This window comes from Emydura macquarii, unplaced genomic scaffold (assembly GCF_026122565.2).
Source record: "Emydura macquarii macquarii isolate MOO-44397 ecotype Brisbane River unplaced genomic scaffold, CSIRO-AGI_Emac_v2 contig_431, whole genome shotgun sequence".
Classification (NCBI taxonomy): domain Eukaryota; kingdom Metazoa; phylum Chordata; order Testudines; family Chelidae; genus Emydura; species Emydura macquarii.
In genome coordinates, this window is record NW_027130568.1 from 12,267,461 (window position 1) to 12,279,468 (window position 12,008).

The 12,008-nt window shown below is 45.7% G+C and overlaps 1 protein-coding gene across 2 annotated transcripts in view; it reads right to left on the reverse strand.

Annotated features, from left to right (window-relative positions):
* The window catches only part of CARMIL1 (capping protein regulator and myosin 1 linker 1), a 230,025-nt gene extending 223,372 nt beyond the window's left edge, over positions 1 to 6,653 (reverse strand). For both annotated transcript variants that reach the window (XM_067537570.1, XM_067537568.1), the window contains exons 1-2: positions 5,942 to 6,653; positions 978 to 1,075 (exon numbers count right to left, since the gene is read on the reverse strand). In XM_067537570.1, the coding sequence (XP_067393671.1) occupies positions 978 to 1,075; positions 5,942 to 5,981 (138 nt within the window). In that variant the 5' untranslated portion in view covers positions 5,982 to 6,653. The remainder of the gene's footprint in view (positions 1 to 977; positions 1,076 to 5,941) is intronic.
* Between the last annotated feature and the right edge of the window lie 5,355 nt (positions 6,654 to 12,008).

A 12,008-nucleotide genomic window follows, 5' to 3' on the forward strand; every position in this document is an offset into this window, starting at 1 on the left:
TTCACACAGAAACATAGACTATTATCAGTATCACTACTGACCAGGAATAACCAACATACTTTATGAGCCCAGAATGCAACCTAGTCACAAATTTAGATTTAAGAAATATTTGTTTTCAAAACACAAAACAACCCAACTGCCTCTTGTCATGCAACTATAGCCTCTAAGAACTCTGTCTTGGCAACAAAACTTTCAGATCTATGTCTGCTTTATTGATACTATCCATCCTGTTTCAAAATATCCTGCAAAATATTATAGCAGTATTGCAGTCTGTTGTATTTAGATACCCTTCTCTGCTTCCCCCAACATATAGGTGTCAAACACACTGGCAAATGAAGTTCCAGGAGTTGTGGTTTTTTGGGGTTTTTTTAAATACACATCCAAGGATGCAAGAGGATATGTACCAGAACCACCACATTACTACAGCCCTCTTCTTATCAAAAAGGACAGACACATTAGTCTTGAGAAAACAGGAAAATATATATGAGTGAGATTAACTTTACTTTTTCCTTCTGGACAGTTTTGGGAATGATAGGGTCACATACAAAGAGCATTTATTTTTAGTTACAATAACCTTAACCTATGCACTGCAAACAAACAAATACAAATAATAGATTGTTTTTAAAAGACTAGACAGTGTTAATGTTACACTGTCTGGCAGTGTAGCCTCAGTAGAAACAGAATGTTTGGCACAATTTAAAATTTCTTAAAAGATATACAATTATTTATGGGTTTGATCATGCGTTTCTTGCTCAGAATTCCTACTGACATCCATGAGAAGTTCTAACCAATAACCTAGAGATATATATACAGTTTTCAGACAAACTAGACAAGAAAATAGAGAAAACAAGTGATACATAGTTCAAAGTACATGTGGACAAATTTTCCATGGGGAGAATTAGTTTCTTAACAGTAAATGAAGTCAGCTTCTCTAAATATTTGTCTACTTTTAATCAGAGTTATCATACTGTACTTACCAATATTTTGTTATCCACTTTATCTCCCTTGGTTTCTAGCTTTACTTTTTTCTTCACTGAAATTTTAATCTTCTTCCCAATAACATCCTTGATACTTTCTGAAATAATGGAGAACACTTTAATCAAATACTTCCATTGTTAAAAAGAGAGGAAAAGAAAAACAGTATTTTCAAGCATTCAGGAAAAATTCCTCTCAGCCACATTGTATTAAACTGACATTTTTCTACCAAGCACCTCTCTGTTACACTCATTAAAGAGAGGTTATACACACATCAAACTGACTAATAAAAATGAAGTCACGTTTAATTTTATGAGACATTTGTCATATACTCAGCTATTTAAATAACAAGTCCATTGTCCCGAGTAGAGATTATAGACATATTAAAGTCTTATTCTGCACATACTCTATAGGTAAAGTCATTTATATTTCTCTATACTGTTCCCATTCTGTGAGACATGAAAACATCCAAAACAAGCCACTATGGGAGCACCAGTGTATAACCTTGCTAAACCAACTATATGAAAAAATCAAATAACTCCTTCTTTGTTACTTTAAAACACCCTGAGCAAACTTACATTTACATCTGAAAACCCCACTGAAGTCAATGGACACGCTGTAACACAGCACAATTCAGCCCTTTATTGATAATATTTCTGTGGTCAGATGTCTCTAATAATAGAATACAGAGTTTTTCCATACCTAATTTATGATGGGAATCCAGCCCAGTTCCAGATGTTAACCCCTGACCACTGTACAGAGGACTCTGTGAAATGCAGTTCTGGTTTAAGTCCAAGGCCAAGTGGTTACATATGTACCTCGTGGACTCAACACCCAAGCTTCTATGAATGTACATCATTTTTTACATTCTCAGCACAGCAGCCAAGTACTGAATGACCATAAAGACTAAACTAACTTCTTTTCTCTAAAGGCCTCAACCCTGACCTGAAGGGAACCCACGAGCATGGGTTGGTGTCAGAAAGCTTACACTATTGCTAGCACTGATGTCACTGGTGGATAAAGAGAGGAATTCAGTCTCAAGGGCAGTCAATCTATCACCTTTTATAAGTATTACATTCAGTTTTCTTTTTTAAGAGAGAAAAAAACGATACTTGGAAAAAAAGTCTTTCAAACCTACATAACTGGTACTTTTAAAAAGGCAAATGATCTTTTTATTCACTTTATCCTTATCTAGGTTAAGATTTAAAGGGGTGATGTTAGAAGCCAACAGGTAGGCTTTCCCCAGGCTCTCACTCAACCAGTTTAACACCTATTAAAGGCATTGTCTCTTGTCTACATTACATTTTTCAAGTGTTAGTTAGAATGTGTTAAAACAAACAACACAGCTGTCATATTAGTTTAGAAAAAGCTAGAGATTTCTGCAAGCAGGAAGCAGGTGAGACAGAAAATCAGAAACAGAACTTGTCATGAAGTTTCTGCTGGAATGATTTTCCGATGGAAAAATCTGTTTCCAGAAAATCTAAGTTTTCTGAGGAACTATTTCAATTTTCCATCACAAAAACCTAACTGAAGGCTGCCAGGCTCCCCAGGCAGCAGGAAAGGCAATCTGCCCCCAGGCTGGCCAGCTCACAGGGTACCAGGATCCCAAGCTCTGGGACAGTCCACCTGGAAGACTTCCAGGAGCTAGAGCTTCCTGACTGGATTGTTTGCTCACTCCATGGGGAGCTGGGCAAGCCCAGGGAAGCAAGCTTAAAAATTTCATTTCAGTTCTCTTGAAAAATGAAATTAGAGACTCTCGCCCATGAAACATTTTAAATTTTTGTCTTTTTATCCCAATTTGGGATGAATATTTTTTCAAACCACTTTAAATTTTTGCAGGAGGGGAAATTTTTTGCAGTCAACAGTAGTCGGAAACTCTGTCCCTCCCCATGCCACATGGCTGCTGTGGGAGGAGGAGAACTGGGTGGCAACTCTACAACTTTACCCGGGACCCTTTGCCTTTTAGTTCCTCCTCCCCAATAAATAGCTCCAAGTGCTTCTGCTACTATTCTCAGCTTTCTGAAGAAGCAGTAGAATGAAGTCAATTTGATTCTTGTCAGTTTCACAGAGTTTTAAAAAGCAACAGTGAAACTGATTACAAACTTTTCCATTTTAGAGTGCTTTTGACTGAAAAAGCTAAAAAGGACCATCAGAGGCACTGGAACAGAGACTCACGAAAATATCATGGTATCAATTCACATTAGGGTTATCTTTTTTTAAATACAAAATTTTAATTTTACAGAATTCTCCACATAACTAAGAAAATTTCCTACTCATCACTGGCAAATGCATTTCTCAAGTCATTTTACAGACCACGAAGCTGAGGCACCAGGAAGCTAAGGCACAAATTTTCAAGTACACACTTATTTCGATTGCCTCCATTTCTGGGTGCCCAAACTGAGACACAAGTACCTCTGAAACCAGGCACCAAGTGTTTCAAAATCAGCATAGATACTTTTAAATATTGTGTCCCAAGTGAACTGCTGAAGATCACACAGGAAGTGCATGACAGAACCGGGACTAGAATTCAAGACTTCTGCTTCCCCGTGTAGCAGGGCCGGATTTCCAATTAGGCACAGTAGACATGCGCCTTGGGGCGCTGACGTTCTAGGGGCACCTGAACAGTGGCAGATGTGGGGGCCCTGCACAAGTGCCAGAACTCTGACCCCACCTCCAGCTCCTCCTCTTCCCCCTGAGGTCCCGTCCCAGGCCAGAACAGAAGCCAGAGCCCAGGGTTGAGCATATTCCTCCTATGCCCCAGCTCCCTCCATCCCCCATGAAGCTGGCCTGGCCAGCCCCCCTCTCCAGGTGCCTCCCCCTCACAGCACAGAAAACACAACGTCAGATGTAGGCAGGGAAGGGCACTGAAGATGCTGTACCTAGGAGTGTGTAAGTTGTAAATCCAGCCTCACAATTTAGCCATTGTGTTTTACCCATTAAGTTTTGTTGAATGTCTTTTTCACAGAGCTCTCAGATCGCTGGGGAATCCTGATTGTCTAGCAAGAAAATTAAATTTTCTTCCTTGTGAAATACTCCATTATGACCAGAGTGTTTGCTCCATAATAATTAAGAAAGCAAACAACAATACTAATTAGATGCACAGGACACTGAAATCCCCAATTTTGCATGCTGATCTGTGTGAACAGACCCATGGACCCATGCAGAGCCCTTCTGAAGTAAATTTGGCTCCTGATGGGGGCAAAGGTCTTGATGCCTGTGTAGATAATCTTGCAGGATCACAGCAAAATTCTGAAACTTTACTAAAGTTAATAACAGATTTTGGTACTTTATGGCACAACATAATGCCTTATTTTTAAAAGAAGTACCAGAATGACTCAGCTTTGCTTCATGGTTCCCTTAGCATATGTGACACATCTTAACTCATCACATATTAATTTATAGTAGAAATCCAGTCACAACATTAACACATGCTAGCTGCTCAACCGATAAACATATCTTGCTGTTTTAAAGACACAAAAAAGGCAGATGAAAAAAGTTGATAGTTCAAAAAGTTCTCTGTCTACACCTAGGCCCACCAACCACCCTTAACTCTAAAAGCCACTCATTTTTACATGTAATTAGTCTATAATATAATCCTAATAATGTAATATTTTGGACATTTAAAATGGAGTTATTTTGCTTAGAAGGAGAACTTTTATGCCAGCAGCAATTTTTCATCCTGAGTTATACATGGACTTATATATATATATACACAAATACTGAGTTAGTGCTCACCAGTATGTCATAATTTGAGATAATCCAAAGAGAAAATTAGTGAGTGAACCAAATAATTTTAAAAACTCAAAATTAATATACAGTGTAACATATATAACATAGGCTGACAAGATATTGCTTCCACCTGTCATTGAAAAGATTTAAAATAATTACTTGTATTTTAAATCAAATCCTGAAGTCTTTCTTCAGGAAAAACTTCAAATAAAACCAAAGGAAGTTTTGCCTGAATAAGGAGTGACTGGGCCCAAAATGTTCCAACTATCACGAGTTATTGTGCAATATCTAGATTGCATCAGTCGCCAGTGTATCATACTGATAATTCATATGTTAAGAAGCTCCCAAGTAGCTTTAGCACCACATGTGATCAATTGTGATTTGTGGAGTACAAAGCATTAAATACTTTTTTTTTTTCTTTGTAGGCTACCTTAAACACTGCATGTCCAGAGAACTGAATTACTACACACACACACACACACACACACACACACACACACAGAGGAATAAAATGAAGTTGTGTGATCTAACGTGTCAAATGTTAAGAAAATTCAGATTTAAGGCTCTCTGCAATATCCTCCCTGACTCATGCTGCAATGCACAGGTATTTCAAAGGGCTCCAAACAATTACATATGGCACCATAGAATGCCTACGGGCATAGAGGGAGACGGAGAAGTTAAGAGTAGTTTTAAACTAGGAATCTTGCTACTGCAAGTCAAAAAAACCCCCAGACCTTTAACCACTTGCTTTCCACGTTGAGTCTACAGGCTACTCCCTTCAAATGTATAGCAACCATGACTTGTGCTGTGCTAGCATGAAGGCCCACCCATAAGGTCACTATATGTTTGCAAGGATGGGGGCATGCACTGTCTACTTTTCAGCCACCGCAAGGGGTTAATACGGTGCTTTCGGCTGGTTTTTGCACAGCTGATAAACGCGCTGGGCTGGGCTGTTATTTCCAGGACTCCAAAGGCTCCCGTAAGCCGCCCAGACGCAAATCTCTCCAGCAGCAGCAGCGGCGCCAGGAACAGGAGCTGCATATGGCTTTCCCTCGCTGCCACCCCCCTCCTACCTTCGCCCTCGCTGCACCTTCCCCACCGCAAGGCTGGGGCGGGCAAGGCAAGGCAAGGAAAGGCGCCCCCCCCTCCCCCGCCCGATGTGGCCTCATAACTTCCCCGCCTCCCCAGCAGGATCAGTCCCCAAGCAGCGCCCCCGCTCCCCCCCGGCGGGGCTTACCTAGCAGCTCCCGGGGCACCTCGGAGCTCTCCTCGCTCATGGTGGCCCTTGTGCGGCGGGGAGCGCCCCGGCGGCGGTGCGGGTGGGTGGGCAGGCGGCGGCGGCGCGCTGGGGGGCTGGCGGGCTCCTCTTCCCCCACGCCAGGCAAAAGGCGGCAGCAAAATGGGGCGAGAGGCGGCGGGGGGGGAGCTGGTTTGCAGGGGAAACAAGTGCCTGCGCTGGCTTCTCGCTACATGGCTCCTCCCGGCTCCGGCCGGGGTATTGCCAGGGGCGGATCGGCAGCCGGGAACGCCGGGCGGATACAGCGCTCAGCCCCGCAGGCGTCTTCCTTCTTCGCTCCCCTCCTCCTCCCTCTGGTCCCGGCTCTCCGCCTTCTCCTCCCCCGCGCTCACACGGGCACCTCCTCGGCCCGAGGTGTCAGCGGAAGGCGTGGGTGGCGGAGGGGGGGAAATGCCCCGCTTCTCCCGGCCGGTCCGGCGCAGCTCCTCTCCCAGCCCGGCCCCGGGGAGGGCTCTCCAGTCTCCGCACGCACGCACCCACCCAGAGCCGCTCTCCCAGCCCTCCTCACCTCGCGAGAGCGATCAGCGGCCGGGAGGCTGCCACTCTACACCCGCCAGGCGAAGGAGGAGAGGGGGGAGCCGCGCCAAGCACACGGCTGCAAGCCGCCAGGAGCATCTCCTTCAGGGAGACATGGTGGCAGCCCTGCACCAGGGAGAGTTTCCATGCACACACCGTGCGCAGAGAGAGGGAAAATTAAGGACACGCTAAGCAGCCCCTCCTTGCTTTCGCCCTAGTGCCACACAATCTGCAGAGAGAGAGTCCAAGGGGGCCATCTGCTGGTTAAAAGAGATTGGAAGGAGGCGTGTAGGGGGTTTCCAGCCTCTTCCAGTTTCTCTTCCAGCAAGCTGAGACGGCGGCAGAATAGGTGCGGGAAGGGGGACCAGGATGACACAATCGCTTGCTCTTCAGTGGTCCCAAACTGTCATTCACGTGCGAGGAGGCAGACTTCCTCACCCGGGCTCTGATTGTGAAGCAGTTAGAGTTTTGAAAGTCTCTGGTTCTTTTGCAAAAAGATTTTGCAAAGGCACCTTTCGATGAGACATTTTCCATATTGCTCATTCACAGTGTCACACTAGGAGACTGATCATGTGGCTTGTATATTTCTTTAATCAAATATGGGTGCTTCTCACTTTAGTTGCCAGCTTCCCATCATATGACTTTGGGCAAGTCACTCATTCCTCTCTTTCCTGTCTTAGTTTTAGTCTATCTTGCCTATTTGGATCCTAAACTCTCTGGGGCATGGCCTGTCTATTACAGCACCTCAGAAACTTTTAAAGTCAGAAAAGACCATTATGATAATCTAGTCTGACCTCCTGCACAACTCAGACCGCAGAACTTCACCCACCCACTCCTGTAATAGACCCCTAACATATGATTGAGTTATTGAAGTCCTCAGATCATGGTTTAAAGACTTCAAGGTACAGAGAATCCACAAGCAAGTGGCCCGTGGCCCATGTCCCATGCTGCAGAGGAAGGCGAAAAACCCCAGGGCCTCTGCCAATCTGTCCTTGGGGAAAATTCCTTCCCGACTCCGAATATGGCAATCCGCTGAAACCTGAGCATGTGGGCAAGACTTACCAGCCAGACACCCGGAAAGAATTCTCAGCAGTAACTCAGAACCTACCCCATCTACATCCCTTCACAGGTCACTGGGCATATTTACTGCTAGTAGTCAAAGATCAGTTAATTGCCAAATTAGGCTGTCTCATAATAGCATGCCCTCCATAAATTTATCAAACTCAGTCTACTATGACAGGGCCATAATCTCAGTTGGGTTCTCTATCATAATACAAATAATAAAATAGTCATAATTTGGAGTAAGTAGTAATGCCCACCATCATAACTGGCAGCCTCAACAGAGAGGCCCCAGAACTGAATGTATAAAGAGACTGAACTCTCCACTAGTGCAGATATCTCCCTGTTGGAGCACAGTCCTAATGTGGGTCAACTAGCTCTGTTGCTCTCCTTGTTGCATCTGATTTGTGGCTCTAGCTCATCAGTTATCTGGACTGTCAAATCAAGATGTCACCTTTCATTTAATTCACACAAACAGAATTAAAAGATTTTGTATTCATTATATTTTTGTATTAATTTCACTTTTTCATATATAGTAGTCACAATTTGGCCTTATTTGCACTACCAGTTTTCTTAACCATTAATACAAATGGGAACCACTAGTGTAGACTGGGTCCATGCATTTTTACCACTGTGTCATCTAATCTTAATCCCAGTCCTGCAACTGATTCCATAGGGGAGGACCCATTTGCCCAAAGGAAGTCAGTGAATCTGTGTGGAAACAGAGGTCTGCCCATGCAGATCCAGGTGCAGTGGGTCCTCTCTTAGAAGTATTATCCATAGATAAAAAGGGTAATGAAATTGCTTTTGCACATGTATTCTCTGGATTTGTATTCCAGGAACTTTGCTTTTGTTTGTTTCTTTAAGGCTTATATGACACAGCGATTGTGATCATGGTCATTTTTTCTTGTCTGCTGCCTGGGAAAGTGATTGCCAAACCTGGATCAGATGAAATCTTGGAATGGATAACCTTTGATCCAAAGCTCATCTATCTCTTTCTCATTCCCACACCTTATCTCCTTAGGGGAGGTCAGTTGGTTTTGCACCTGTTCTAAAGAAAAAGAAAGGATGTCATTATTGTAGGTTGTTCTTCGGTCTCAGAGAGAAGAAGGAAAAGCAAAAGTTTCCCAGTTTGTAGCAGACAGAAAGGAATCAAACATTCCTCCTTTCCCAGTACTAACATCTGAAATGTGTAATGAGAAAAATATCTTATGCTGAGAATTTTGCAAATACATACCAATCAAATTATAAAAATATAGCCCTTGAACAACCTAGTTATATATATAATTGTATATACATATGAAAACAAGGACAAAAGATTTTATGAAGTGGGGAGGAAGGAAGGAGGTCAGACAGCACTGAAAATACTGTAATACTTTAGAGAAGCTTCTAGTGGAGACTTGTAATTTTAGTGAAAGAATCATTTTCACTGCAGCAGGATCCTGATTGGCTGTCCCACATCCTGAAGGGGTGGATTAATACATAAAGCTCATATTTCAAACACTCTGAAAGTGAATGATAGGTTTTGGAGATCAAAGCTATTTATGTTTAATGAGGAGAACTGAAATGCATTCCACAAGAGCAGCAGCATAACTCCAAGGAGCACATGTTTAACAATAAAACACAACAAACAGGGATTACAGCATGCCTTGGTCTTTAGGAGAAACAGAGCTTGCAAATGGGTGGCCGGTGAACCCCCTGTAAGCTCCTGTTAGGAGAGGCTTGCCCATGGTCCCATCCCTTCCATCTGAGGCCATGCCCCCTCCGAGCTGAGCCCCCTACTGCAGCTGGTGGGGAGGAGCCCAACTCCGAGTCCACCAGCAGACCCAAGCCGCCGCAGCCCCAGCTCCAGGCAACCCAGGCTCCAGGCAGGCATGGCCCCAGCTGCTCCAAGTCCCAGCTGGGCAGCCTCAGAACCAGGTGGCCCCAGCCGCCTTGAGTCTCAGCAGGGAGGCTCCAAATCCCAGCTGCATGTGGCCCTGGCTGCCTCGGAGAACCAGCTGCCCTGAGTTCCAGATGGACAGCCCCAGTGCTGCATGGCCCTGGCTGCCCCAAGTCCTGGCCTGGCCGCCCCAATCCTGGCCAGGCTGCACGTGGCACCAGACACCTCGGATCGTTGGCCAGATGTGGCCCCAACCTCCCTGGAACACTGGCCACCCCAAGACCCGGCCAGGCCACCCCAGCTGCCCCAAGTCCCAGCCGGGCTGCATGTGGCCCCAGCCATCCCGGAGCGCTGGCTGGGCATGGCCACAGCCACCCTAAGTCCTCACCAAGCTGCCCCAGCCGCCCTGAGTCCTGGCCGGGCTGTACGTGTCCTGGTCACCCTGGAGCGCCGGATGACCGTGGCCCCAGCCGCCCCGGAGTGCCAGCCTCCCCGAGTTCTGGCTGGGCAGTCCCAGCAGCGATTCGCCCCAGCTGCCCTGAGTCTGGGCTAGGCCGCCCTCAGTCCCGGCTGGACCACACGTGGTCTCAGCACTGGGCAGCCCCAGCCACCCCAGAGCACCAGCCACCCCAAGTTCCAGCTGGGTGGCCACAGCAGTGCATGGCCCCGCCAGGCCCAGAGCGCCGGCCACCCCAAGTCTCGGCTGGGCTACATGTGGCCCCAGCGCCAGGCATGGCCCCAGCCACCCTGCAGTGCCAGCTGCCCCGAGTTCCGGCCGGGCAGCCCCAGCGCCACATGGCCTGGGCCACCCCGAGTCTCAGCGGGACCACCCAGCTGCCCTGGAGCACCAGGGTACACAGGCACCATTAGGTAGGAGAATGAAAAAAGAATTCATAGTTTCAGAAATGTTAAGGCCAGAAGGGATCATTAGATCATCTAGTCTGATCTCCTGTGTAACACAGGCCACAAAATTTCACCCATTTACTCCTGTATTGAGTCTAATAAACTACATTTGACTCAAGCATATCTTTCAGATGCAGTGGTGCCTGCAGCCTTACACACATCATGCACGGTGCATACCACTGTCATTCGGGCTGCTAGAAGCAGGGCGAAGCTGGCAGGCCCCCAGGGAGAACCCCTGGTACAGGATCCAGCTCCAAGGCAGCGGGGAGGAGGAGCAGCGCTGGCCACCCCACTGCTCACTCAGGTTTGGCACCACAATCTGTCATGATGCAGGGATCATGGGGCAAAATCTGAGCATTGCTGTAACCCCCATGCACCATGTCACAATGTCTCTCACTCAGTTTTGGCCTCGCCAACCTCCCCCTTTCGCCCCTCCTCCCCCCCATCAAGAGGGAGCCAGACCTCAGTGGGCAGCCAGTGCTGCTCTTCTCTCTTCTCTGCTGCAGCTGTGGGGCAGGCTCCTGCACCAGGGATTCCCCTGGGGACCTACCCGGCCTCACTCTCTGCTCTGCCTGCAGGACTCACTCAGCAACAGCCTCAAGACCCGCTCCAAGTAGAGGGAACTGTGGTGAATGCCAACATGAGGACAGGTGCGGAAGACAATCCTGGGAGAAGGGTTGGACATGAGGGGGGTTCATTTTAGCATCCCATGTGAAATATTTTGAGAGGCACCTTTGTACAGAAGGGCAGCTAGTCTTGATTTAAAGATTTCAAGAGATGGAGAATGTACTTTGAGAGAACATTTCACCTACTGAGCAAAAGGATTGGACAGGTTTTGAATCTATGACCATTTACACACAGAGCCTGGTGCTTTCCAGTGCTTCACTCAGTCACTGCCCAATTTCTGTCAGAAGACAGATTCATTATTATTTATATTTGCAATATATTTAGCATGCCCACAAAACAGGAAAAAGGTTAACTTTCCCTCCATCTTTCTTTGAAAGCCTTGTTACAAGTGAAAAATGCTGCAGTGATTGCTGTCTGTAAGATAGAGAAGAACAGAGCGGATAATTGCATTTGGACTTGCAGAGAGGAAAATGTGGCTTTGTGGACTTTGACAATGGATTAAAGAGGAAGCCATTTTTCATTAACTGAGCTTTTCAAGGAAGGATGGCAACCCCTATGCACTAGCAGAGAAGAAGACCTAATATATTAAGTCATTTTAAAAGTCCTCTAAAGGGATAATTGATTTGCTTATCATTGAATAGGCTATTTTATATATATATTTTTAAAGACTACTTCAATTACTGTAGTTTTAGACATAATGATAACTGCCAGTGAGAACAGTGGGTTGGAGCATGTATGACTTAGATTGCTGAATGGAGCACAGCAGCTTGCATGGCTTATATGCACTGATAACAGAGGAGGAAGGAACCAGGAACTTCAGAAGACTTTGATCAGGGAGACAATTGACACAAAGAAGGGGGGAAAAAATCAATGTAGTCAATCCAGAACTACAGAACAGCGCTAGTACATTAGATTAAAAATTCTTTATAGAAAGTAGATTGTCAGGAATTTGAGTTGGTTTCTTTGAGGTTATTCTGTCTGGCCACACAAATAGGATTTCACATTCTGTATTTACATAAG